The sequence below is a fragment of the Protopterus annectens genome, chromosome 1.part0, assembly GCF_019279795.1.
Source record: "Protopterus annectens isolate FY-2018-M chromosome 1.part0, PAN1.0, whole genome shotgun sequence".
NCBI lineage: Eukaryota > Metazoa > Chordata > Ceratodontiformes > Protopteridae > Protopterus > Protopterus annectens.
Window position 1 is genome coordinate 124,899,240 of NC_056725.1, and position 27,633 is coordinate 124,926,872.

Here is a 27,633-nt window from a genome sequence, read left to right on the forward strand (position 1 = left end):
CTGGTCATCTGACTCTAGGTTCTCTCACACTATTCCCCTTTAAAGCCGTGACAGGAATTTAACATAGATGGCTACAAAACACATCTAAATGTTTATGGCAGTGCTTGGTGCTTCCCCTCTTTTTACTGAGCTAATGAACAAAAGCTTCTTCCAGACCCACTGTCTCCAGTCCTATTCAGCACTGTGGGGTACCGTTTTAAAGGTTTAACATCTCATTTACATATCCCTTATTTTTCTTAAAGTAAGTTAGCTGGTTAGCCTTTGCTGTCCCAGTATTCTCCAATAAAACACATACATTTAATTCAGTTACAATAATACATGTACATTTCCCTTCATTCCAGCAGGGTGCACTGTTGATAAATTTTAACACAGGCAAACCTCACAAACACATTTTTAGCACAAGCATCTGTACAAATCAGTTTGATATACAGATGACATATAATTATTTACAAAATTCCAGCTAGCTGTGCTGGTACAAGCCATATATCTACTGCCCTAGTTCTCCTGGCATGGCTAGCAGTACCTCCTATCATCACAATTTGTTTTGTGCACAATTATGGAAACTGCATTTAATCTTTACACGTTTCTTATCAAAAGCACAGTCATGAGGTTTTCTCTCCTCTACTTGCCGTCCATGGCAGGATATAAAGAAAAAATAAGTTATGTACTCACAGTAACATTTCATCTGAGTAGTTGTACTTCATTTGGACTTGGATCCAAGGTGGATCTGACATGGCCGCATAGCTAGCATCTTTGATCCGAGCTCTCAGCTCCTCCCCTCTACCCATAATGCCCCGTCTCCTTTCTCCCTTCAGATAGAGTTTGCTGCTCACAACAGAACATAAACCCAAACCAACAAACCCTTATCACTATAGATAAATGTCATACTCTGAACCAAGGAACATAAAGAATGGCCATGAGAGGTACACTTCTTCAGCACATGGTCAGGACAATAGTAACAAGGCAGGGGGAAGGAGTGGTTGAAGACAAATGAAGTACAACTACTCAGATGGAACGTTATGGTGAGTACAGAACTTCTTTATTTGAAGTAGTTGACTTCATTTGGTCTTCAACCTTTGGGACAGAGTCCCCAGCTACTTAGCCCCTGGGAGGCCTTCATGGAAGGATATTCCAGAGCACAGCAGAGCCAAAAGAAGCCCTACCTCTGGAAATTACATCCCACTTGTAGTAGGAAATAAAGGTATGAGATGAGGACCATGTGGTGGCAGAGCAGATATTATCCAGCGAGACCCTGCATCAGAAAGCCGCCGAAGTAGCCATAGACCTGGTCGAGTGTGCTTTCACCTGACTCGGCAGAGAGAGCTCTCTTGCTGAATAACCTCTGAAAATGCATTGGGAAATCCATCTGGCAATTGTGACATTAGAAACTGGTTTGCCCAAAAAGGGATTAGCAGAAGAAACAAACAACTGGTCAGACTTTCGAAAGCATTTGGCCCTGTCCAAATAAAAGCATAGTTCTTTATGTACATCTAGCAAGTGCAATTTATATTCCCTCTTGTTCTGGAAATGTGGAAAAAAAAACTGGCAGGTTGATAGATTCATTTATGTTAGCCTCAGAAGCCACCTTAGGCAAAAAGATGGACTGGTACTTAAGAAGACTCTATCCTTATGGAAGATCATATAGGGCACTTTGATAGAAAGAGCTTGGAGTTCTGACACTCTCCTAGCAGAAGTGATGGCTACCAAAAAGGCAGTCTTCCAGGATAAATATTGTAAGTCAATTGTAGCTGCAGGTTCAAAGGGGGGAGAGACTAGAGCCTGGAGGACCATAGTAAGGTCCCATGGAGGTGGTGGATCTTTCATTGGAGGACGTAGCGGAAAAGTACCCTTAATAAAGAAGGAAGACGCTAAAGAAGTCAGATTGTCACCAATAAGGAAATTAGAAATAGCAGCAAGCTGTACTTTTATAGTGGACGAACTAGCACCCTGCTGGAAAAGATCTGCCAAAAAATCCAGAACAGCCAAAGTTGAATCCGTAAAGGGATCTAAGGGATCTAAGGCCCATTGTGAGGCCCAGATAGAAAAACGCTTCCATTTGCTATGGTAAACTCGTCTGGTGGACGACTTTTTAGCCGCAACCGGAATCTTCTTAACGGAGGAAGACAACCCGGGAGTCCTGACAATTATGGGAACTGGAGCAGCCAGGCCATGAGCTTCAAACTGATGAGATCTGGATGAGGTACCCCCGAGGGATGTGAAATAAGATCCGGAACTGGATCCAGAGTCCAAGGAGGAACTATCGCGTGAGACCATAGGGATGTGAACCAGACATGGCCAGAATGGGGCAATGAGGATGACAGTGCTCCCCAGCCTGCGAGCTTTTTGAAGAAACTTGGAAACCAAGGGCAGGGGAGGATAGGCATAGAGTAGACCGGGTGGAAAAGCATGAACCAGACTGTCTCTGGGGGCTTTCTCTTGGGGAGGGGGGGTTCAGAGCGAAAAACTTGATGCACTTTGCGTTGGAAGGAGATGCGAAGAGATTGCAGCAAGGATTACCCCACCTGAGGAAGATCCGCTCCGCCACTGAAGGGTTCAGAGACCACTTGTAAGGTAAAAGGATAGACCTGCTGAGCCTGTCTGCAAGAATGTTGGACTGACCTGGAATATGCTTTGCTACCAGAAAACAACAGGTGGAGATTGCCCACTCCCACACTGTCATGGCTTTGCAACAAAGGGAGTAAAATCTGGTTCTCCCCTGTTTGTTGATATACCAGACTACTGACATATTGTCCATCTGAATGGCAATCATTCCTACAGGAAGATGAGCCTGAAGAGCTGCAATGCTAGAAGCACCGCCCTCATATCTAGGATGTTGATATGCAAACTAGTCTCAGTTAGGGACCATGTGCCTTGGACCGTCCATCCCGAGCAATGACCCTCTAACCAATCGGATTGTGGTCATAGGTTCATAGGTAGCTACTAGGCTATTGGCCCTGGGGCCTATACAAGCCCAGCCAAAAAGGTACCCTGGCTTTTGCCACCCAAGAAAATTATTTTCCTGTGCCACTGTCGAGCAGAGCCACAGAGGTGATCCCCGGGGTGAATTTCCTATTTCTCATCCAATCATCAAGATTTTTCTTGAAGAGTGCTAATGAGGAGCTTTGTTTGATATAGATAGGTAGTTTATTCTAGGGTATGGGAAGTCTCTGGACAGGAATCTATCCCTCCGGCATATTCTGTTTATTGTGGTGACAAGGATTAGGTCCCTAGAGCGTGTAGCTCGGAGGGATTGGGATTTCTCTAAGTGGAGCATGTCCAACAGCTCTGGGTTTGACATAGCTTTGTATGTTAGGCAGAGATCACCTCTGAGTAGGCGATATGCGACGGAGTAAAGCTGGAGTTTTTTGAGACGGTCAGCATTAGGCATCTGTTTGAGGCTGGTAATCCTCTTTGTGAGGTATTTCTGCAGCCTTTCCAGTTGTTGGAGATGTCTTGTGAGGTACATACCAAAAGGGGCATTGTACTCTATAATGGGTCTAATGAGTGATGAGTAGAGGGGAACAATGACCTCTTTTTTTCTGGATGAGAAACCTCTTGTGTTAAGGTGTGCCACGTAGAAGGATTTCCTGACCACTGTGGCAATGTGATTATCAAAGGAGAGACTACTGTCCATCTGTGTCCCAAGGTCTCTTATCACACTTTCGGTGTTAAGTATACTACCGCCTATGTTGTAGTTCATGGGTACAGAGTTTTTACCAAAGGGATGACAATGCACTTTTTGGAATTGAGCTTGAGGCCATGACTTTGACACCAAGTATCTGTCTCAGTGAGGCCCTTTTGCAGGATGTCCACATCATTAGGAGTTTCGATTATGGCTCCTAGTTTGCAGTCATCTGCGAACTTTGTTAGCCAAAGACCTTCTGTGTTAGCCTGTACTTCAGAGAAGTAGATACCAAACAGGAGAGGACCGAGGACTGAACCCTGTGGTACTCCACTTGTCACTGGTCTGAAGTCGGATTTGGAGTCTGCTACATTCACAGTGTGGGTTCTGTCAGTGAGCCAGTTGGCAACCCATCTTGTGACATAGGGATTTATACCTAGTTTAGTGAGTTTATCTATAATTCCAGAGTGGTGGATGGTCACCTTGGCTTTGGGCAATGGTGGAAGAAAAGGACGACCCTTCAAAATGTCCAAAGACTGAATCCACCATCGAAGGTAGTCCCTGCACACCCGAGATATTTGGACAGGATAAGAGAAGGGTAGATCCAGAAGAGACCACTGGACGACTAGGATCCAGTGAAGAATGTGCATGTGGAGATGTGTTAAAGTCAATAATTGGATTACCGCTGCCATAGACCCGAAGGCCCTGAGGACTGCTTCTGCTGTCGGAAACCTCTGTATGAAGGACCTGTAACACATGCAGCTTTAGACTGTGTATCCTCTGCGGAGTGAGAAAAACCTGCATTTGTATCGTATCCAACCTTGCTCCGATGAAGTCCAGGCTCTGAACTAGAGTCAGTGCTGATTTGGAAAGATTAATGGTTATGCCTAGATGGTTGGCTAAACTCAGAAAGGAGTCCCTGGCATGACATAGCAGATGCTTGGTCAGGAAAGCAAAGAGCCAATCGTCCAGGTATAGGAAAACCTGGATACCCTGAAGCCTCAGGCGAGCCACTGCTACTGCCATCACTTTGGTAAACACCCAGGGGCAATGGTGAGACCAAACGGGTGGGCTCTGAACTGAAAATGATTGGCTCCGAGACTGTCTGTCCATTTTGATATGGTAGTAAGCATCTTGGAGGTCGATCAAGCACATTCAGTCATTTCCTGCAGATAGGGCAGGACAGAAAGGAGAGTGACCATCCAAAATTTTGTCTTGGTAGCTACCAGGTTTAGGGTGGAAAGATCCAGGATGGATCTTAGGTCCCCCATCTTCTTTGGCACTAAAACAAACCTAGAACAGAACCCCAATCCAGACTGGTCTAGGGGGACCCTTTGGATGATTCACTTTCTTAACAGCTTTTCTATTTCCAAGGCTGCTGCCTTCCTTTGAGTGGGTGGGACATTTGGAAGGTGTTTGGGAAGAAGTGGGGCTGGGAAAAGGGAATGGAATAACCTCTGGATATTATCTGCAGCACCCAATGATCGTTTGTAATGGACTCCCATGCTGATGGGTGCAGTGAAAGACGACCCCTGACTGCCTCCAGAGAGGAGCAGTTGGGCAATCCCTCAGGGCTGCTGCCCGAGTCTGTCTGAGAAAGGTTCTCGAGACCCAGTATTTATTTGACCCCCCCTCTGCCTCTGGGCTGATGCCTATCATAACCCTCTCTGCCTCTGGGAAACAAGTTGTCCTGAGTGTCCCGGGAAAACACCTAAGACTTCCAGAACCACATCTTCTTCATTCTTCACTGATTCCTGGAGAAGGATCTTTGGGGGGGGGGGTGGAGTGGATCCCCGACAGCAGACAGAATCTTCCCATCCTTCTCACTCTGGACCAGTGTCTCCTTCACTGACTTCTCAAAAAGGGAAGTACCATCATATGGGGCGTTGGTAAAAGATGCCTTGAAGGGGTCAGAAAATTGACACAGACTGAGCAAGGAATGATGCTTGATGGTGATACCTGTACTGGCCGCCCTGGCTGCTCCCACAGTAGCATGAGAGGGGAGGCACATGGACGTATTGGAGATAGCCTTCAGAGTGGCCATGTGGGTGGAGAATGTTTTCTTGTCCACAGCCGACATGGACTCTAGGGTCAATTCAGTGACCTCCTTGATCAGGTCATGCTGCAATCGAGTCAGGTGTGCCATGTAGTTCAGCACCCTAACAGCAAAGGTCACTGAAACATACACCCGCTTCCCGAACCAGTCCAGCCTAGGTGACTCCCAGTCAGGTGGGTGGACTGTAGAGCTTTCCTGGGTGAGATCTTTCTTGGTGGCCACTGCCACAACCATAGCATCCACTGGGCACCCTTTGAACCAATGCATTCTGTATGACAGAGGGATAAGGATTTTGTCAGGTTATTTCGGGAAGGGCTTCACCATGTCCGGTTCCTTCCACACCCGAGATGTTATAAGATCCACCAAGGGATCTGCAGGTGGGGACACCAAGGAAGTAGATGGGCCTGTGCCAAATACCTTGAGAGAAAGATTTCCATGATGCTCCAAATGAGGCATCCTCAGGGGGGATCAGGGGAGCCTTCCCCTTACTCCAAATCAGTTTCTTAAGTGAGGGACTCTGATGGGGAGTCCAAGTGCCTCCTCTTGTATATTCGTTTGTGTGAAGCCTCTTCAGTGGGACTCTCTAGAGGACCTGCAAACTTCCTGTTGTGCCCCAAGTGGAGTGTCCTGGGGCAAAACTGCCACAGGCTGTCCCTGAGAGGACAAGATGGTTGGGACCGTACCTAATCCAGACGGGGTCAGAGCTGAGTCCGAGGAGGAGATGGTCAAGGGTCTCGAAGGAATCGAGAGGACCCTCTCCACCACATCGAATGCAGAGGGGGGACGGACCTCCTTAGCCAATTCCAATGGAGCAGTAACCCTCTGATCGGACAGGAGAGTTACAGCTGAGACCCTAGGAGCCAAGATGCCAGGGAAGACACTGTGCTCTGACTGCTAGGAGCTGACAGCACCCCCTTGGATCTGACCCCGAAAGGACTACAGTTCCAAGAGCTTGGATCTGATGTGGCTGGATCTGACCCACTCAAGGCAACTGCCAGCATCGAAGAAAGGGGAACTACCATCGATGCTGACTCCTCGACCTTGAGGGACCTCAGATCCAAGGACTCTGAAACTGCTGGTCGGATCGGAGAAGGAGAGAAAAAAGGTTGTGAGACACCCCCTCCAGAGGGAGAGAGTTCTGGCAAAACCACCATCTGGATTTGAGTGTGGATAAACTTCCACATCATCTTGTCCATCTCCACTTCACTAAGACTCCAGGTGGATCAAGATGAAGACACCACAGAAGCAGGCCTAGATGCATGCTGGGGGGGGGGGGTGACAGGCAACCTAACTCTAACGACCTCTGGCTCTTCGGAGAACCTTGGAGAGTGGAGGCAGGGGGAACTAGGCCTGGAAACAGAAGCCAATTTTGTTGGAGGACTGGCCGTTGTGGTGCAGGGCCTATCTTTCTTGGCCTTCTCCACTTCCACAGGCCACTTGGCAGGAGTTTGAGTCCCTGAGGCCTGGGAAGAGGAAGACCCTGCAGTAGTAGTAGTAGTAGAGGTGGGAACGACTGTTCCCGACATGGGCAAAAGGTGCTTGATCAGTTTGTTCCTCCTGTCTTGAAGTGCTCTGGGGTTAAATTCAGCACAGATAGGACAGGAGGTATCAAGATATGCCACAGAGTGTGGCCATCAAACAGAGAGAGCTTATGGCCACACTCTGAGCAATGCTTGAAATCCGGTTTGGAGGGTGTCCAAACACACACTCACACTTAGACCATAAAGGAAGGAAAGATTTTTTTTTTGTTTTTTTTTAACCAAATGACTGTCGCAGAGAGGAGAGGTAAAGAAAAGGAAAAAGGTAAGATTACAGAAAAGAAAAGACTTACAAACCCTCAAAGAATTAGACCATGAAACACTTCACTGCTAAGAGCATGGATCATGCTGCTTGTGGTATCAGCAGCAAACAAGATCTGAAGGGAAGAAGGACACAGGGAGCATTATGGGTAGAGGGGAGGAGCTGAGAGCTTGGATCAAAAATGCTAACTATGCGGCCGTGTCGGATCCATATCGGATCCGAATCCCAAAGGTTGAAGACCAAATGAAGTCAACTACTTCCGATATATATTTCTCAAGATAGTCTGTGACCAAAATGACCTGTGCTTGACTAATGATCAATGAACTTCAGATGCTTGGACAGAGAGGATAGGACTTTTCACTCATCCTGAGGAAAGTAGGAGGCTCTGGCCTGCTGCTTGAGTGACACCAAGAACCATGAGGCATGCCTACTTTCTGAAGGTTGGTGCCTGTAGAGAGGTTCAAATCAGTCACCAAAAGAAGTAGGAGATCCAGTCAGCATGGCATAAAAGAAAAAGTCTCTTATTCCATGGGAACAAATGGGCCTGGAGTTAAAAATTGTTCTTGCTCAGTGGAGAATGAGTGGCTGTATATGTCATGGAGGGTGATGGTTAACAGGAATCAGGCACCCAACATTTCTTGGCTTTGCAAACCCCTTACAAAAAACAGTGTGCAGCATTCAAAACTTCCTGAGGAGTAATACCAATGAAAATGTCACATTTGTTTGTTTCATAACAGTCTTGTGCGCTTTATGCATCCACACTTTTATATAAACCTCCCCAGGATGGTATAATTCATCTCAAATGGCACAGAAGAGGCAAACTCGGTTTCATAAAGAATACAGCACCAGGAAAATGAAGTTAGATGAAACAAAGTTAACAAAGGATTAGACGGAATAAGAGAATACAAAAAAAAAAAAAGAAAGAAGCCAATCATGTCATAATAATTGCCTTTATTTCTTCAGTCCTGATTTTCTAGTATTCATATCCTATGGACATATTAGCAAGGTTTGTATCCGAAACTGAAGTAGGGGCTGCCAGTATCATAGCCTGAGTAAACTCTGTAGAAAAATGTCTTCTCGGTTTAGAATGGTAACAATTAATAAAGGTTGATAATCTCTGGTCAGACAATCCACAGAGGATAAGCCCCAGAAATGGTTGCAGCCAATTTGTTAGGCATAAAGGAAGCAAAAACCTAAATAACTTTGGTCATGTGGCCACAGGCTAAAAGTTGTTACTAAGGAGCAATATTAATTACACAAACTCCATTTAACAGAGTTCTGAGATTGAAGGTAGACTGTTGGCAGCTGAAGCTTATCATAGCTATCCTGGTAAACAAAAAATTATAAATAAGTAAGTAAGTAGGTAAGTAAGTAAGTAAGTAAATAAATACACCATGATGTCCTGCATGACCTTCCATGTGTAGGAAGGCTAAGAGGCTAGTGAAAACCTGTTTTTTCACAGAATACAGTATGTGATTATAAACATAGTAAGCCCTACTACCATAAAGCTTTCATTGCTGCTAGTGCCAGAGAATAAGGATGTTTTTAATGATAGGTGCTGCATATGAAGAAAAAAGGCAGATTAAATAAAAAAAAAAAATATATATATATATATATATATGTATATGTATATATATATATATATATATATATATATATATATATATATATATATATATATATATATATATATATATATATATATATTTATATATATATATATATATATATATATATATATATAAAATCCCAAGGGTGAAATACACTGGTGGAGCACTTCCTTTTAAAACACTCACAATAGAAAAAGAAAAAGTGTCGATTTCCTACAGAGAAAATCTGATAAGAGGAAACTTCCACCACTTCAGCTGCAGGTGAAGTAACAGCTAACTTCTTTCATCTTACAGCTGATTTTACTTAGCAAATGTCCAGAGTTCCACAAAATTTTCTGATTTGTGTCTCAGACTTTTTGTCCGTTCCTCATAAAATTTGAAGTTTTCTGGAAAATCACCAAGACTGAAGTCACTAAACAGGGCCGGTGTTAGCATTTTAGGGGCCCCCCTAGGCACTTACAGTCTACTTATTATCCTGTTACTGCCACCCCTGCTAAGCAAACTTTTAGGAGTAGTAAACACAGACTGACCTGTAGCTACAGTGCTCTTACATTTCAACAAGCCTATGTACCACACTGTGTTGGCCAGTGTCACAAAGGGGCATTTACAGTTAGGGGCATTTAGCTGCAACAATGACACATTGCAGCAACTCTATGTACAGGTCCGGACTTGGGTGAAATGTGCCCTAGGCCTACTGTTTCAGCCACACCCACCCCCCCAACACACACACACACACACACACACACACACACACACACACACACCAGTCTTCACCTGTTTCCCCCCATCTTGGGCTATCTATACAATGAGCATTACTTTTTTCTTGACTTTCTCACATTTTGCCTTGCTCTTCAGCTTTTTCAAGAAGCCACAATTTCCTATTTGCTCTGAGGTGCATTGTAAATTTTTTTTTTTTTTTACATGACCTTTTCATCCAATGATGGCTTGAGCAGAAATTATGATTAAGGAAAGAAATAGTGCTGCTGTACAGCTTTAGTTTTCCTTGCATCCTTTCAACACACCTATCCTAACCAAGTAAGAACAGTAATTATCATTATTTAAGAAATAAACTCAAATAAGCCAGGGGCCCAACAAATCATAGGGGTTATAGATACTCTGCGATGTATTTTAGAGCATTTTCCAAGCCTTTTAATCCAATGATGACCTAAAAAAACCAAACATTTATTTATTTATTTATTTTGATTTAAATTTGTTGACCGGAAGTGTCTGACTGGATGTAGGTCCATTTTCAGCGGAGGCCCGGGGAGAAAAGCTCCACAGTTAAAATAAACAGACAGTAGTTACATTGAATTACATAGTGATTAACAATTTAACATAGCAATTACTTATAACATATTTACAAATGAAGAACATAGCACATCAATAGACAACTAGAATCTTTATCTGTGAAATACATAACAGACATTAACAAATGTTACAATGAGAAGTTCCTGCTGTATAATAAGTACTAGGCTTATGAGCATCTGAGCTTGCTGTAATCAAGGTAGTTTGCAGAGTGGAAAGAAAGGTAGTGGTTGGATGGGGTGGATGATGCTTAAGAAAAAAACATGCTTAAGAAAAAAAAAGTCTGTGTTATTTTTTTCAAGGAATTCATAGGTTGTACCCAAGGCTTAATGTTCAAAGCTGACAAAATAGCATATCACAATAAACCAACAAGCCGGTTATTGTCTGGATACACAGGACCTATCTGGGGACTGCCTGCCTCCCTAACCCCCAAAAAAGATTGCCTGTGCATACCTCTGGTGTTAGACTGGGATGAAAGTAGAGGTTCAAATTGCCACAGCAGTGTATTTCAAGTGACTGCTGACATACATATACATAGCATGTCTCCTCACTCCTCAACCCAAACTCTCAAAGTCAGCTACCTGTAAAAATGCCTGAACTGATTGTGAGGAAAGTGAAAAAATAATGATTACAGTAATGTATTGTACTTTGTTGCCCCTATACAGTACACTGCCCCTGCACAAGCTATAGTAACCTTCTTTGTACATCTCTGAGGTCTGTGAGAAAAGTAAAAGAAAATGATCACACTGTCCTCACCAAACACAAGCTATAATAAAATCATGTGAACACCTTTAAGGTTTGACTGTGATGAAAATTAGAGATAATAACCACACAATCTCCCCACCCCCCACAGCTTTCTATACACACACATCCGAGCAGGGCTGGTTTTAGAATGGGGGCAGTTGAGAGCAGAGACCATTACCTGCTTGATCCTATCAGAGTCATATCTCAGCACTGTCCAAGTTAAAGAGCATAATCAGAATATATATAATTTTTTTTTCTCCTCATTTTTCCCCAACCAGCAACAGCTTTTGAGGGGGGTGACACACAGTCAAGGATGATTAAGGGAACCCTGTATCCAGATATACAGTCTGGAAAGTGGGCCCTCCCCATACTCTTAGAAGATCTAAGTGTCTGAATATTCTGTGATATAGTTAATGCATTACTTTTGAAATATAATTACTTACTTGTTGGATACATTTTTTACTGATACCCAGAAGAAAAATTTAGGTATCCTGGCATTACACATTACTGGGTGTATGCAAAGATAAAAATCAATGATATTTTTAGACACCCCCCTCCACACACACAAACACACACATACACACACACACACACACACACACACACACACACACATATGCACGCATAAGCCATAGCAATATGCAATACTGGTAATGGAACACCAGATCAGTGACTTCCGTTTAACAGCTGTCAAACAGCAGCAGGGCTAAGTCACTTATTTACCTCAGTGAGGAGTAATGAAAACCTGTCACTTTCCCTGATTTTACAGACCTTCTCTGATTTTTCTCATAATTTTGATCAGTCCTTCATAAAACACTGACGTGCTTGTAAATTATTCAGGATTACAGATGGTCAATAGATTCAGACATCAGAATTTTATACTTATTGTCCAAAAAAATGCATGTTGATACAAAATGTGTTACAGTATTAACTTTTTAATTTAATTAGAGTTGTATTTAAGACTTCTTTCTGATTTTTTTGCCTTTATTCTATTAATGGTATTGCGCTGAATTGTTCTGCAAAGAAGTTGAAAGTTGTAATATCTGTTGTTCTTCCAGTGTTTATAAAACTCCCTGAAAGAGAAAATCATCCCTGAAGATCGGAAGCATCAGCTTTTCTTAAAATACAAGGTTTGCCTTGAGATCAATCATTCTGGGCTGCTGAACCCTCAGATGTTTACCTTGCTTATGTTCATTATCAGCTTTATCCTAACAGGGTCATATCACAGACGTTTTCAGGTAGCATAATCAGGAAATTAACAAATTTTGTCTCATTTTCTCCAACCAACAGAAGCTTCTGTGGGGCCACCACACAGTCAAGGATAATTAAGGGCACCCCCTTGCAGCCATGGGCATTGCCAGTACCTAAAGTTGGCTATGTTGTTATTTTTAGTGGAGTGAGTGCCCACTAGCAGGGTTTAATTAAGCCTGGGGCACTATGTCAGTGGTAAAATAATGGAATTATGAAGCCTGTAGCTTGATAAAACACTGTTACTATAACCACAGATATCTTTGAATTTTAAAGGAGATATAAATAACAGTTATTACCCAGCTGGTTTATTAAGGGTGCAAGATTGCTGTACTAGCTTTTGTTGTTTGACAGACAAGTTACATCAAGATAGGATAACCTGCTGTGGTTGCGGGCCCTCAATAACAGTGGGCCCCCAGCGACTGCAGGGTTCGCTGGTACCTAAAGCCGACTATGTCACTAAATAATAACAGGCGTGTGAGTTTCATGCTTCATATTCTTCAGATGTGCTCCCCTTTCAGCCAGCCTTGGAAAATGACACATCAGCCTGATTTACAGCAAGACAGATGAGCCTTGATCTACTGACTAAAGTCCTTTTAGATTTTGTAAGAACGATTCACTAATATAAAAGTTTTGGGGGACAATATCATTATTATCACAAAAACCTAACACAAGAAAATGAAGCATAAGTTGAAAAAGATGAAGACCAATACTTTGTGATAACACCGTTTCTTTTGAGGCATATTAGAGGAATCACATTCAAAATGTCTAGCTATTCGCTGTAAAATAACATTAAAATTAATATATTCTACAGGAGTACACTTGACATTCTCAAAATCTCATTTGTTACATTCATCAATTATTTAGTATCACTCTTTTCCAGGTTACAAATTTGGGAGCAGAGATCTTTTTGCATTTACCACTAAACTGAACATCTGAAAGTAAAAACATGGACATATTTTAATAAAAAACATTAAAGCGTTCATAATCAAAGGAATATAGATGGAAAGAAGTGAAGGATTCTGAAAGAAATGCTGATTTTAGCCAAATATATTTATCTGGCTATAACCAACATTTTTGGCTTGAATTATCCACTTTTTCCCCATCTTTTGATTAAACAAAGGCAGTTTTAACTTAACATGAAATTTGATCATTTGAAACGTTCATCTAATTTGAAGGCAAACTTTTTCACTCCAGCATGAGTGCATGACTACACCAAAAGACTCAGACTCTTATTGCAAACTTAATGTGAATTTCTTTTTTCAGATTTTATTTCCTGTAGCTGCACCAACTTAGATATCACTAAACATCTTATAGAAAAAATAAAAAAATGGCCCAAACTGTGAATAAAATGCCCCAAACTGTGGGTAACATGGCCCAAATGGTCATTAAAATACTAACATTCTATTAAAAAATAGCTATAGCCAACCACAAACACACTTCATAATAAATAATGATAGTGAGGCTACATCAGACTCTGCACTGCTGAAACCTCTTTAGCCCTAGCTCGAGAGGTGAAGCTGTTGAGGTTGATATGAAGAACTAAAAAACATTCTAAAGAAGTTAGTCTTATGGAATCCCTATGTACAAGTTTCAAACTTGTACTAAATGGAGGTATTAGATGAGCATAAGGCTATATATGATGTATGAGACTGTAATATGAAAAGCTAGCTAGGAACCAGATATGGTGAGTGGAATAAAACACTAATGTTATGATTTACTGACCCTTTAAAAGAAGAAATAACGTTGAAAGACATCAGTGTATGCAACCGATATCCATCAACAGAATTTTTCAATTAAATAAATCAAATACTGCCTACAGAGGACGATGATGGAATTGTAACAATTTATACCCAAACAGTCACATGTGTACATTTGATTAAAAAAAATGTATTACTAATATTTTAAAGCTTTCAAAGGTGGATAAAAATGTTGTAGTTGTTATGTCCCCATTCTATAATTCAATACACTCCATATACATTTCTGTCGTCATATTTTCCATCTTTTAACAATGATACATTATTTAAGATAAAATAAAATAATATAGCATACAATTTAGAGACGCTAGACCTACCACAGTCAAGCTAAATTGAAATGGTAAATCAGATGGTCATTTTGACACCTCTGTAAGTATATTTGACATTCCAAATAGGTGTCTTCATGGGAAGAAAAATTTGACCAATGAAATGCTAACAACTTTTTCATTTCTTAATATTTTACATGGCTTTCAAAACATACTTCCTCTCAGGCAAAAAGGTATAAAAAACCTCTTATGTTAACAAGGTCAAAATTAATCATTCCATCACTCACACTTTATCAAGAGATGTGTAGTCAGGACTAGCTGGAAAAACAGAACTATTGTAAGCTGTTATTCTATAACTTACTCCCGGCTTTGTAACATTAGAGTTGGCTATAATAAGGGATGCAAAAAAGGCTCCCCCTCTCACACATATATTTTGAACAGGACCAAAGCTTGCCTCAGGAGAAGAAGAAGATATCAACATTTTGATTTGCCTGACTACCTGTGACTGGTAGTCTTAAATGAAAAAGTCTTTGTGTGCCCTTATCCAAGTGTCATGGTTTTCTGGGTAATTTAGCAGATGGTTATCTTTTGATGCAATATTTAGCTAAAGCTGTGTATGTCTAAAGTTGACCTCTGAGACCCTGCACAACGTTCACTACCTCTGGTTGTATGTAACCTTGAATGGTTTTGGAGTTTCAGAACTTTGAAAGAAAAGTAGAACTATAGCATTAGCTGCCCCAACTACAGCACTGCCCTATCATCCTACAAGAAGCAAGAGTTGAAGTGTTGCTCAGAGTTCTCAGCCATTAAACATATGTTATTTCATAAATATATGAATCCATGTACATACAGCATATGAAAATGTGCTTAATTGCTATGGGTAAAAATATCCCACAGAATATTTGCAGCTGCTATTTGTAGGGTGGGGATGTGGTATTACAACTGAAATCTCTCATGCTGCACTGTCAAGATACTATTATGTCACTCTAGCAAATAAGTGAGCAAATAAAAATGGATCTTCATTAAAAGCCAGATTTAGGGACAATGTGCAATAGACTAATAACACAGAACTTATGCGTCTGCACTTTAGATTAACTAAGACCATACAACATCTCAAAAGCAAGTTAGGCAAAGCAAGGTGCATTAAGTTTTTTGTAAATTCCTTTTTGATGATGATGGGACTTTGTAGGTTATTGGAAATTAGAGAAAAGTCACTAGTAATACTACAACACTGTGAGGCTACTCTGTTTCCTTTTTTAAATATGCAGAATTATAAGCTATAAAGCAAAGTTTAGAACTAGTGTAAAAAAATAGAAACTGATTAGAACAATCACAAACCAGTCTGATTTTACAACAGCTGCCTCTGAATCATTACATTAACCTAAAAGTAGAAAAATGTCAGATATTCTCCGAAAGCCCTAAATTTCATTAACCGATTTTTTTCTTTTAAATGAAATTGTTTGCAATAAAGACCACACATTTATATTAAAATTAATAATAAGACTGCAGTACTGTCTCATATTTGTATTTGTGAAAGTAATAGAAGTGAATATGTATGGAAAGCCAGATTAGTTTACATTAGGTTACACGAGCAGGTATGTATAAAAGCAATCAGAAAGACAAAGGAAGACATGAGAAGGTAAGAAGATGCATAGACAGAGTAGAACAGGCCAACTGAGAGTGCGATGACAGGTGACCACACCGTGTTTATAATTGTACTCAGATTGTATTGCACATACCTGTAGCTTCTGCTGCTCTTCTCTTTTTGCAGCTAAATCATGAAGTCGACTCCTGCTCTCTTGCACTACTTTTTCTGTTGCATTCAACCACTCCTGTGTGGGCTGAGCAGCTGCCTCAAAGTCCTTCATCTGAGACTGTAAGTTCTGCAGAGGATAAAATGTAAGTCAGTATGAGAACAAAAATACTGTGAGACAACACAAATACTGATTCACAGTAGGCTGACTCAGCCACAGCCAGTGGGAAGAGCTCCTCAGTAGCATGGCCCTACTGTAGATGGATCAAGGAGCCCACTTACTGCCAAAAGAGTTCATCCTGCCATCATTACTCCCTGGAATTTTAAAACTGGCACATGTATTCACAGCATTCCTAATCCTAGTCTATCGTTTTATATACCAAGATCTATAAAATACAATCTTATCTATAGTTTCACTGCTGGGAAATTGCAGAAAACCAGTACTCTAAATAGGTAAAAATAAATGTCTCTGTTGATTTTCACAGTACTGTTCAAACCAGGGGGTGAGTCACCCATCAATCAGTACTGTCAGCCTTAAATCTATTTTGGTTAGAATGAGTAGATCTAGATTGTGAGATTTTCTCTTTATGTATATGATTGTACATGTGATTTTTAGGTTAAAACTTTGCTTTTTTTAAAAATATACATTCTCCCTTTTTTTAAAAATATACATTCTTCCTCTTTTAAATGTTTTTTGTTTTCATGTATGCATTATGCTGTTGCATTTTTTAGCTTTGCATATATATTTATTTATTTCTACATGTTTTGTTTTAATGATTGGGTCATGCGACTTCTTGGCTGCCGGTCATATGACTTTTTTAGACCTATATATACTCTGCATTTGCATTTGTATTTTCAGTATTGATAAAGGATTTTATCCGAAAGCTTTGCTCCTCACATTAAAGTGTTTTTTTCTACTGAGAACGTTGTTTGTCTTGCTATATCAAAGGAAATGACAGCTGACCATCATTCAGTAGAATATAGGGAAACCATTTTCTCCTCACTTTACCGGATATGACTGCATATACAGACTTAACACCTACAGCCACTTGCAAATCTATGGTTGTGACTGGAATATTTTGTAACTTTTTAAAGAAATAAAATGTGCACTGTAGGTACAATCTTGGTTTATGGACCATTTATTTTAACACCATGTCTAAAACGATAAAAAAATAGGTTGCAGTTTTAAACCAGTAACCGAATCAATGGGTCTTAAGTGGGTGTTATCTTCAGATTTATGATCTTTAGGGATACCAGATATCACTCCTACTTTTGCTTTTGATACAAGTATCTACAGTGTAAAACTATTAAAGTATTTTCATTTTGGTGAAATCTGGCCCAGAAAATGATATATGGCCTACTGAATAAAAGGTGAACTTGGTATCCAGAAGATTTTTTTTCTGTATGCTTTTTGACTCAGTGCATCAAGCCTCCCCAGACTGTCTTGAGCTCGTTTTTTCAGAACTCTTTGTGGGGATAATTTGCTATTTTGGTTTTGTTATAATTGGTAAAAGGTACATCACTACCCTACTGGTAAAGATGTTATAATGGGTAAAATGTACATCACTACCCTACTGGTAAAAAAATAATCAAATTAAGCTGCAGTGAAACTTGGACAAAACAAAAAAAGAAAAGAAAAAAGAAAAAAAGCAAATGACTATCAGTTGCTATGCTCATTAAATGCAGCCTTGCTGTTCAGCAAGCATGAAATAAAAAAGAACTAAATACAGAAAACAAGTAACGTGTGCGTGTGTGTGTGTGTCTCTGTGTGTGTGTGCGCGCACGCGCACGTGTGTGTGTGTGTGTGTCTGTGTCTGTGTGTGTGTGTGTGTGTGTGTGTGTGTGTGTGTGTGTGTGTGTGTGTGTGTGTGTGTGTGTGTGTGTGTGTGTGTGTGTGTGTGTGTGTGTGTGTGTGTGTGTGTGTGTGTGTGTCTGTGTCTGTCTGTGTGTGTGTGTGTGTGTGTGTGTGTGTGTGTGTGTGTGTGTGTGTGTGTGTGTGTGTGTGTGTGTGTGCGTTTATGTGTGTGTGTGTGTGCGTTTGTGTGTGTGTATACTTGTCAGCAGTAGTTCTAAAAGGAAGATCAATTTTCTTGCATTTGTGTAAGGCTCCCAAAAATTTAACAAAGTCCAGAAGGTTTAGGATTTTTGTTTAGAAGTGCTTTCATATGTATTTTTATACTACAAGCAGACTTCAGACAAATTTTCCTCGCATATCACAGCAATAACAATTGCTGGAGGTGTGACTGGAAATGACAAGTAACTGGGATCTTGTCTTTTGAAAGTGTAATGAGTCAGATTTAAAAACAATACCATATGGAGTTTTCTGTCAGATATGTTGAAGGAGCAAATGGCTATAACTAAGGAAATTATTATTTTGAGCTGAAACACAGGATCTGAATTATCTATACTTAGTAAGGCCTAACTAAGTTTAATGCTTTTGGCTGCCAAAAAAAAGCAACTGCTAGAAAATGGAAGTCAAAAAAATGTAAACCAACTGTAACTGAAGTGCTGAATATTGTAAAAGAGATTCAATGACTGAAGGTGAGATGTTTAGAACAAGGAAAGAGCACACTACATAGAAATAAATGGGATTTGTTGGCTCAGTACATTCAGAATAATGTTCAGGAGGAGCAGTGAACTTTAAAGACAGGCAGGAATTGAACAATGCAATGCTGGTGTAAACGACAAATGTTCAAAAGAAAGAAAGCGTATATGCAATCCGCAATGCATGTAAATTAAAATGTAAATATAGTTTGTGTTTGTTTTCTTTGGTTAATGTGTGTGTGCCTGTATCTTAATTGATAATTTAATAAAGATGTTTTAAAAAATGAATGTATCTGCTTACTATAAGGGGGTATGGCAATACTGCAACTTCCACATAGCTGGCTTAGATGGTTTTGGATAGAAAGAATGAATATCTATATATAACATTCACAACTGTGAATGCTTTGTTATTGTTCTCTTAAAAAATGAAGACCTGTATCTACAAAGACAATAATCAAGTAGCCCAGTTTCCCTTTTAGTGCTCAAATAACCTGTCCCACTTGGTTACAGATTGACCTTACCCATCCCATGGTCGATAATTATATAATACCCCTAATAAGGATTACTAGGATCATACCACAGATAATTTGAGGTGACCCATGTATGGGATAAAGTATTTATGAGCTGCCTCTGTCCATTAATAGTACAGTGAGCAGTCCTGGGGTACATTTTCTGTTTCTCATCCATAGATCTAAGTTGCACTTGGAAATAGACAGGGTTAAACTTTGTTTTATGTGGAGAGGGACTCTGTTCCATAGCAGTGGTATCCCATAGCAGTGGTATCCCCTACAAAATATACCTGTCCCACCAAACTGTTCTGTTGATGTTGCAGTAAAGGTTTAGATCCCTAGACAGGGTATTTTTGATGCCATTTGATTTGCTGATGTGCAGTAAATCCATCAGTAGTGGATCAGTGGATGCTTTGTATACCAGACACTGGTCACCTTTTAGCAGTCTGTAGGATACTGAATATAGTGACATGGCTTTGAGTTGGTCCATGTAGGACATGTTATTTAGGCCTTGTATCCTTTTAGTAAGGTATGTTTGTGGACATTTCAGTTGTTGCATGTATCTGGGAAGATGCATGCGAAATGGGGCATTATATTCAATGACTGGCCTAATGAAGGGAGTATAAAGGGGGACAATGACATTCCTAAATCTAGAAACAATCCCTTTGTTTATAAGTTGTGCAATATAGAAGGACTTTCATACAGCAATAGACACATGTTGGTCAAAAGTTAAGTCACCATCCATATAAGTTCCCAAATCCCGAACAAGTGGGTCAACTCTTAGGGACATATTGTTAAAATGGTAGTTCCCTGGGGTAGATGACTTTCCAAAGAATACAATAATGCATTTTCTAGCATTTAGTTTCAGACCATGAATTTGACAGCAGTTATTTATTTCAGACAAACCTTCCTGCAGGATGGCTAATTTATTTGGGTTTTCAATGACTGCTCCTAGCTTGCAGTCATCTGCAAAGTTAGTCAGAGTTCTTTGGTATTGGCTTTTATTTCATAAAAGTAGATGCCAAACAGGAGAGGTCCTAGCACAGAACCGTGGGGGGATTCAACTGATGAATGGTCTCTCTTTGGAGGTAACTTCCCCCATTTTGATTGTCTGTGTTCTATCTGTGAGCTAGCTGGCAATCCATTGGGTGCCACAGGAGGTTTATTCCCAGTTTATTTAGCTTTTCTAATACTCCTGAAAGGGGAATTGTGTCAAAAGCTCTGGCCATGTTGAGGTATATGGTGTGTACCATTTTGTCTTCATCCATTGCTTTAGTGACCTTTTCAAAAAAATCTACCGGGTTGAGTAAGCATGACCTGCCTTTGACAAATCCAAACTAAGATGGGCATAGTGTTTGGAGATTCCCTATGTCCTGATTGATTACTTCTATGATATGTCTTTCCATGGCTTTGCATATGAGGATGGTCAGCCTTAGTGATCTTTAATTGCCTGAGTCTGTCAAAGGCCCTCCCTTTTGCTGAGAAATGACTATAGCTACTCTCCATTCACTTGGTACAAAACCTATATGGAGTCTGAGGTCGATCAGTGTTGTTAGGGGTGTGGCTAAATCATGATTCATGCTAATTAAGATACATCCAGGCCCTGGATTCCAGGGATATTGTCTGGACCCATCAATGCAGTGTTTTTACCTTTTGATAGTACTTTTAGGACTTGGACTTTTGCGAATGCTGGAGGTCAGCCAGCTTCAGGTATATCTTGAGGGACAGACAGAAGTGTGAGGGGGTAAAGTTAGAGCTACATTTATCGGCCAGTAGGTTATCTATATCTTTAGCCTCTGTGTAGGTAGTATTATTCACAATCAGCTCAGTACACGCTGAGTTATACTTTTGAGATTATGAGCATAAATAAAAAATGCTTTGTGATTGTCTTTGGCTTGGATAGCTATTTTAGCCTTAAACTTGGCTTTGCAGGATTTTATTAAGCTCCTGAGTTGTTTGTTTATGTCACTTAAACAGACAGTCCTCCTTGGCTGACTCAGATAAAGTTTCATGGAGATCGGTGCTCTACCCTATCAACAAATAAAATAACTACTCACTTATTTGTCAAGGCAAGTGGGCACCCCATGGCCAATGTCTGGGGAAAATGTAGTTTTCTATATAAAATATATATGATACTGCTGGGACTGCAAGTCTTACAGGAATTATCCATTTACACTCTGATGAGCTGATGATTTCCAATCTAAGTAGAGAAACAGAGCACAAAAACTGCTCAGTGTCAATAAAAATGGACAAGAACAGCAGACCTATGAAACAAGGTATAAGCATGTACAGACTTGGTGAACTACAAGTGACCTGGCATTATGTAAGTAGTAAAGTTCAGTACTAACTTCCTGCACACTGAGTTATTTTGGCAGTAAGTACAGACTGATTTAAGCCATCATGTGAAACATCTCATGCTTTTTAAGTCCCAGAAGCAGAAGCCAAAGCAGCATCACACAGTACCAAGCTAGATATCTATTGCAAAAGGACATATGGTTAAATAAAGGTAGGTATTGGCTTGATCCTGACACATTTAGTTTTTCTGCTCTTAAAGATGCCGCACTGTAGCTTAGTATTAAGATTTCTTCCTCACACTCCTATGTACCAAGATTAAATCCTGACCTCTAATTACATTCAGTGTGGAATTTATATGTTCTACCCATGCCTGCATGTTTTTTTCTCTAGGTACTCCAGTTTCTTCTCACTTCTCAGAAAATGCTTGCTGACTGGCTTCATTAAACTGTCCATACCATTGTTGCATTTATCTTTGGCAGTAGAATCCAGGTCATGACTTGAAAGTGTCTGCGAAGGAATACTTCACATAGCCAATTAACAAATAGATAAATAGACATACATATATAATAGCAGAAATGAATGAATGAATATATAGGTCAATCACTCAATCAATTCCTCAATCAATAAATCACTAATCAAATATGTAAGTAAATAATTAGGATGCTTACTGCTTCCAAAAACAGTAGTCATGGATTTCAGGAAGAAGGGAATCAATGAGGAAAATGGGTTGACATGAGTTAAAGCCTGATCCGTACACAGTATATCATAAGAACATCTACTGGGGAGCATTATTTGGGATAAAACAGACTTTCCTAAAAAAGCATTAATGATATAAAATCATGCACTATTCTGCTGTCTCTGGCAAAGAACCAGCTGTACTGAATGGTTACTAGTAGATGGACAATTTTTAAGTATGTTGGTTTGCAAATGTACACAGGCAATCACATAATAAGGGAATGCAAATGGGAAAGTGCAGTTGTGTAAAATCTTACCTTAATGGTAGATGTCCTTGCCTTCACTGCTGCAGTATTCTTAACATATGGGGATTCCCTGCCATGGAAGCCCGATGTCTGGTCCATCTACCAAAGACTCCTGCTGCTTTAAAGGTATGCCGAACATCACCCAAATGCTCATTGTGTAGTGTAGGGCATAAAGGTGATGTTCAGGTCTACCATAGTTAGAACTGATTTCCCCAGTAGGAACACCAGACCAAGGAAGCCAAGAGGTAATCTGTACATCCAGGAAGGCAAAGGACTACAGGGAAGGAGTGAATACTGCAGCAGTGAAGGCAAGGACATCTACCGTTATGTTAAGATTTTACACAACTGTACTATGTCCTTACATTCACTGCTGCAGTATTCTTAACATATGGGAGAGGGTCAAAGCTCAAGAGGAAACTAGGGAAGGGGAAAGAGCAGAAGAGTCCCCTAAAAGCCATGAAGAATACCACTAGCAAAACCAGCCCTAGCTCTAGAGATACCATCCAACTTGTAGTGCTTGGTAAAGGTATGCACAGAAAGTATCTAAGCCCTTCAAAAAAGCTCCAGAAGAAGCCACAGCTCTAATAGAATGAGCAGTGACTGAAGAGGGAAGGCTCTTGCCATGAAAAGTGTAACAAAAAGAAATAGTCTTAGAAATCCAAGAAGAAATAGTTTGCTTGGATACAGCAAGTCTCAAAGATCTAGGATGAAAAGAAACAAACAACAGATCAGATTTTGTAATAGCCTTAGTCTTATCCAAATATACCTTGAGTTGCCTATGAACATCCAAAGTATGCAGCATCATCACACTGCCAGTTTGCAGAGACAGGAAAAAAGTAGGCAGATTAATAGACTGATTCAGTGATAGCTCATTAACCACCTTAGGCATAAAAGAAGGGTTACTGCACAAGGACACTGTCCTCATGAAAGCTCAAAAAAGGAGGGCAGTCCTAAGGGCCTGTAACTCAGACACCCGTCTGGCAGAAGTAAGAGCTAAAAAAAGAACAGTCTTCCAAGAACAATGTTGCAAGGAAACTGAAGCAGCAGGCTCAAAAGGAGCTTGACTCAACTTCTCCAAAACAAATATAAGGTCCCAGGGAGGAGGAACAGGCTTCCTGGGAGGTCTAATATAAAGGACACCTTTAAGAAATTGTGTCACCTCAAATATAGAAGATAGAGGAGGAAGAAAAGGCAGACAAGCAGCGACAGCTGATAAGTGGGCCTTTTAAAGAAGAATAGGCTAAACCAGCATTGAGCAACTCACACAAATAATAGAGTAAATAAGGAAATTCCATAGTAAGTGGATCCAGGTTGCGAGACAGACACCAAATAGAAAACATCTTCCATTTGGATAAGTAGGATGTCCTAGTAGTAGCCCAAAAAGGTGTAGAAATCCAGGAAAGGTTGTTGGCTCAACACAAGTTTATTGTATAAAGTTCCAAAACGCACACCAAGCAAACTGGCACAGATTAAAAAAACTTCACATCCACCATTAACGCAATTCTCCAAATACGTTTTCGTCCTGTTACAGACTTCATCAGATCAACACTCTAAACCCCAACCTTTCTTTATATATATACACACACTAATTGATCAAATAAATCAATTAATTAATTGTCAATCAATAAAATTCTAAATTAAAACGTTTAAAACCTATTTTAAATAAGGGAAATTTCTATTAAAAACTTCTTGTTGTATACACATTAATTTCCTTACATTCAGTTTAATTAATATTGAAAAGTTGTTATACATTTGTGTAGGAATTAAATATAAAATAGTAAAAAATAGAGCCACTTTGTTAAATCTGAAAATAAATGAAAGGGAAATAACCATGCCCTCTAGTGGCAATTTGTTAAAATTACATATAGTGGAAGGAATTCTTTAAAAAGAATGGTCATGAGAAGCTCCTATACAAAAAAGACACTTATTGTGGCGGTCTTCATGGGGAATCTATCTCCCACATTAGCATTTACCCTTCCTAGATGACATTAACCCCAAGGAGCACAAAACAAGACAAGAAAAAACACAACTCTCAATGGGGTACTTATCTGCAACTGCAAAGAAGTCAGCAAATAGGCATATGTAGTCACTGGCGAATAAAAATGCATTAAACTGCCAGAAAATGGATGCAGGTAAACAGACCGATGGTGAAAAGATACGTTTGGACTGGCAGCAAAAATGTTTTGACTACGGTAGGCCTAAATGTCACCTTTATGCCCTACACTACACAAGGAGTGTTTGGGTGATGTTCGGAGTACCTTTAAACCAACAGTAGTTTTTGGTAGACTGGCCGGATGTAGGGCGTCCACAGCAAGGAATCCTCATATGTTAAGAACACTGCAGCAGTGAATGTAAGGACATCCATTGTTTAAAACCATAGCAGTATAACAAAGAATCTGCACTATCTTCTTCTGGCTTTTTCCCGGTTAGGGGTCGCCGCAGCGGATCACCTTGTCCGCACATTGAATGGCAGTGGAGTTTTACGGTGTCGAGTTGCCAGCCCGGCGCCCAACCTTCCACAGAAGGCACACTCACACGCACATCTAGGGCCAATTTAGAGTGTCCAATCCACCTGCAGCATGTCTTTGGGATGTGGGAGGAAACCGGAGCACCCGGAGGAAACCCACGCGACCACAGGGAGGACATGCAGACTCTGCACAGAAGGCACCCCAGCCGAGGATCGAACCGGAGAACCTCTTGCTGTGAGGCGGCAATGCTAACCACTGCACCACCGTGGCCGCCCTAAAGAATCTGCACTATAATAGCTTTAAATATTTGTCTTGCAGAATCTGCCACAGAACTTACATCACAGGCTACAGTTATAAAATACTTCAAGATACAGATTGTATTACATCTTGGGCAATTTACATTTTTTACCAATGCATTATGCCAAAACTCCAATCATAAACAATGCAGCTAGGAACATTTCTTTAGGTATGCAGAGACAGTTTTTTTCAACACTGTTTTATTTTTGTTTGTTTGTTTTTTATTAAGAACTTCTTACCTGCAAAACAATTTCTTTGCTGTGCAGATTTGACAGGAAGGTCTTCCAGTCTTCCTTAGCTGTGCTTACTTTTGCTTGGACAACATCAACTTTGACTTTGCTCAGGATACTGGTTAGAAGTTCCCCTTTAAAAACAAGTGTGTTCAGCTTTCTTTGGCCATTCTCAGTTTCAGTAAGAAATTCCTAAACAGAAAATTGTGGGCTTAGTCATATCCTGCCAATGTGGAACACTTATATTTAGCAATGATCTGCATTACTGGCAGGCAGTCAAAAAAAAATTATGCCACATGTTTATACTGGGCAGTGACAGTGAATGTACAGAATACACAGTTCCAAGAGGCATATTAGAAACACATTTAGATTATACTGACTCAATGTGCATGTGTGCAGAATGTGTTAATTGCATATACTGACTCTTGTGGCGATGTTACATATTTACTACGACATATTATGATACTATACACACACACACACACACACACACACACACACACACACACACACACACACACACACACTGTTGCATGCACACTCTTCCACTCACTTTAACCTAATGAACTTTAATTACTAGTAATTCAGCATATATTACTAATACTTCTAGAAGTATTACTCTGCATGAAATTATATATTCAATCAATGAAGCGTATGTTAGAAAACTAACAGCCATATTTCTCTTTCCCATTACTGTACCTTGTAAACAAAGGCAGTACTTAGCCGATGCACAGTGATTCAGGGATATGAATCAAGAAATGTGAAGATGATGTATTAGTGGTATAGTGAAACTGCAAACATTAGTTTTAAATGCTTTAAAGTAAAGGCTAAAAAAGTGAGATGGTGGCTACTCATGTTGTCTGGCAACTCTTGCTTGATGGAGTAATGCTTCTACATTACAATAACATACAAACATGCAGAGTGGCATTCCCATAGGACAAAGGTCAAGTACACATATCTAGGCTTTTGCTCATATAAAATACATCTTCTTCAAAGACTGAGAATTGAAGTAATGCTTATCACCAATGTATTTAATTCCAGATTTCAAATGAATTACATAAAATTATCCCAGAGACAGAGTTAGACACAAAACACAACATAAAGTGATTACAGATGCACAGGCACATCAAGAAAAAAATAAATGAATAAAAACTCCTCTATGATTCAAAAAAATGCACATGACTTGCTCTAACTCCCCGACTTGCTCTAACTCCCCAACTCAGGTTGCTTAAATAGAGCAACAGGGTGAAAATTGAATTCATAAAAAGGTATAGCCACAATGAGAAAGACCTCATTATCAGCTCATTAGCATGTTTTTGAATCACACACTAGCTCTGTTAGACGTGAATGCACTTCCTAGCAGCCAGTACATTGGGTTAGCAAAGGCACCCCCCTACTGTCACACAGACACACACAGACACACACACACACATGCACACACACACATACATACATACACACACACACACACACACACACACACACACACACACACACACACACACACACACACACACACACACACACACACACACACACACACACACACACACACACACACACACACACACACACACACACACGTTTGCGCACACATGAGTTTATCAACAAATGTGCCCCCACGCAGTCAATCATACTTACAGAAACACTCATCCGTCTACCCACATGCATTCTTCAAAACATAAACAAACATCAGACTCTTAATTCCTACCTAATCTGCCTAGTGTGACCACCCACACATGTCCACCCATGTATATGCACAAACAATGTCTGATGTCGTACCTGAAGTGCAAATACTTCCACAGTATGAATGGGTGGCCACTGTGTCTTTATGATGATCACTTTTTCTTCCTAGGGTAAAATTTTGCTCATCTGAGTGATTACAGAATCATGTGTCAAAGTAAATCTGAAACCACAGACATTTCCATGGGATACTATTATACATTCTTGGCATTCAGTTTTAATCCATGGTTTTGACATTAGTGGTTGGTTTGGGAAATGCCCTTTTGGAGGATCTTATTGTCTCCTTAGGAGTTTATCATGGCACCAAATTTACATTCATCTGCAAACATGGTCAGCAACAGACCCTCAACAGTAAAGTAAATGCCACAAGGACTGAGTACACTGCAAATGGCAGGTCTTTTGGACA

General features: G+C 40.2%; 1 protein-coding gene across 1 annotated transcript in view; it reads right to left on the reverse strand.

Moving 5' to 3' along the window:
- SYNE1 (spectrin repeat containing nuclear envelope protein 1) overlaps positions 1–27,633 on the reverse strand; it is a 2,173,401-nt gene that overhangs the window by 1,923,666 nt on the left and 222,102 nt on the right. The window contains exons 10-11 of the mRNA XM_044089035.1: positions 25,494–25,676; positions 16,148–16,291 (exon numbers count right to left, since the gene is read on the reverse strand). Coding sequence (XP_043944970.1) covers positions 16,148–16,291; positions 25,494–25,676 — 327 coding nt within the window. The remainder of the gene's footprint in view (positions 1–16,147; positions 16,292–25,493; positions 25,677–27,633) is intronic.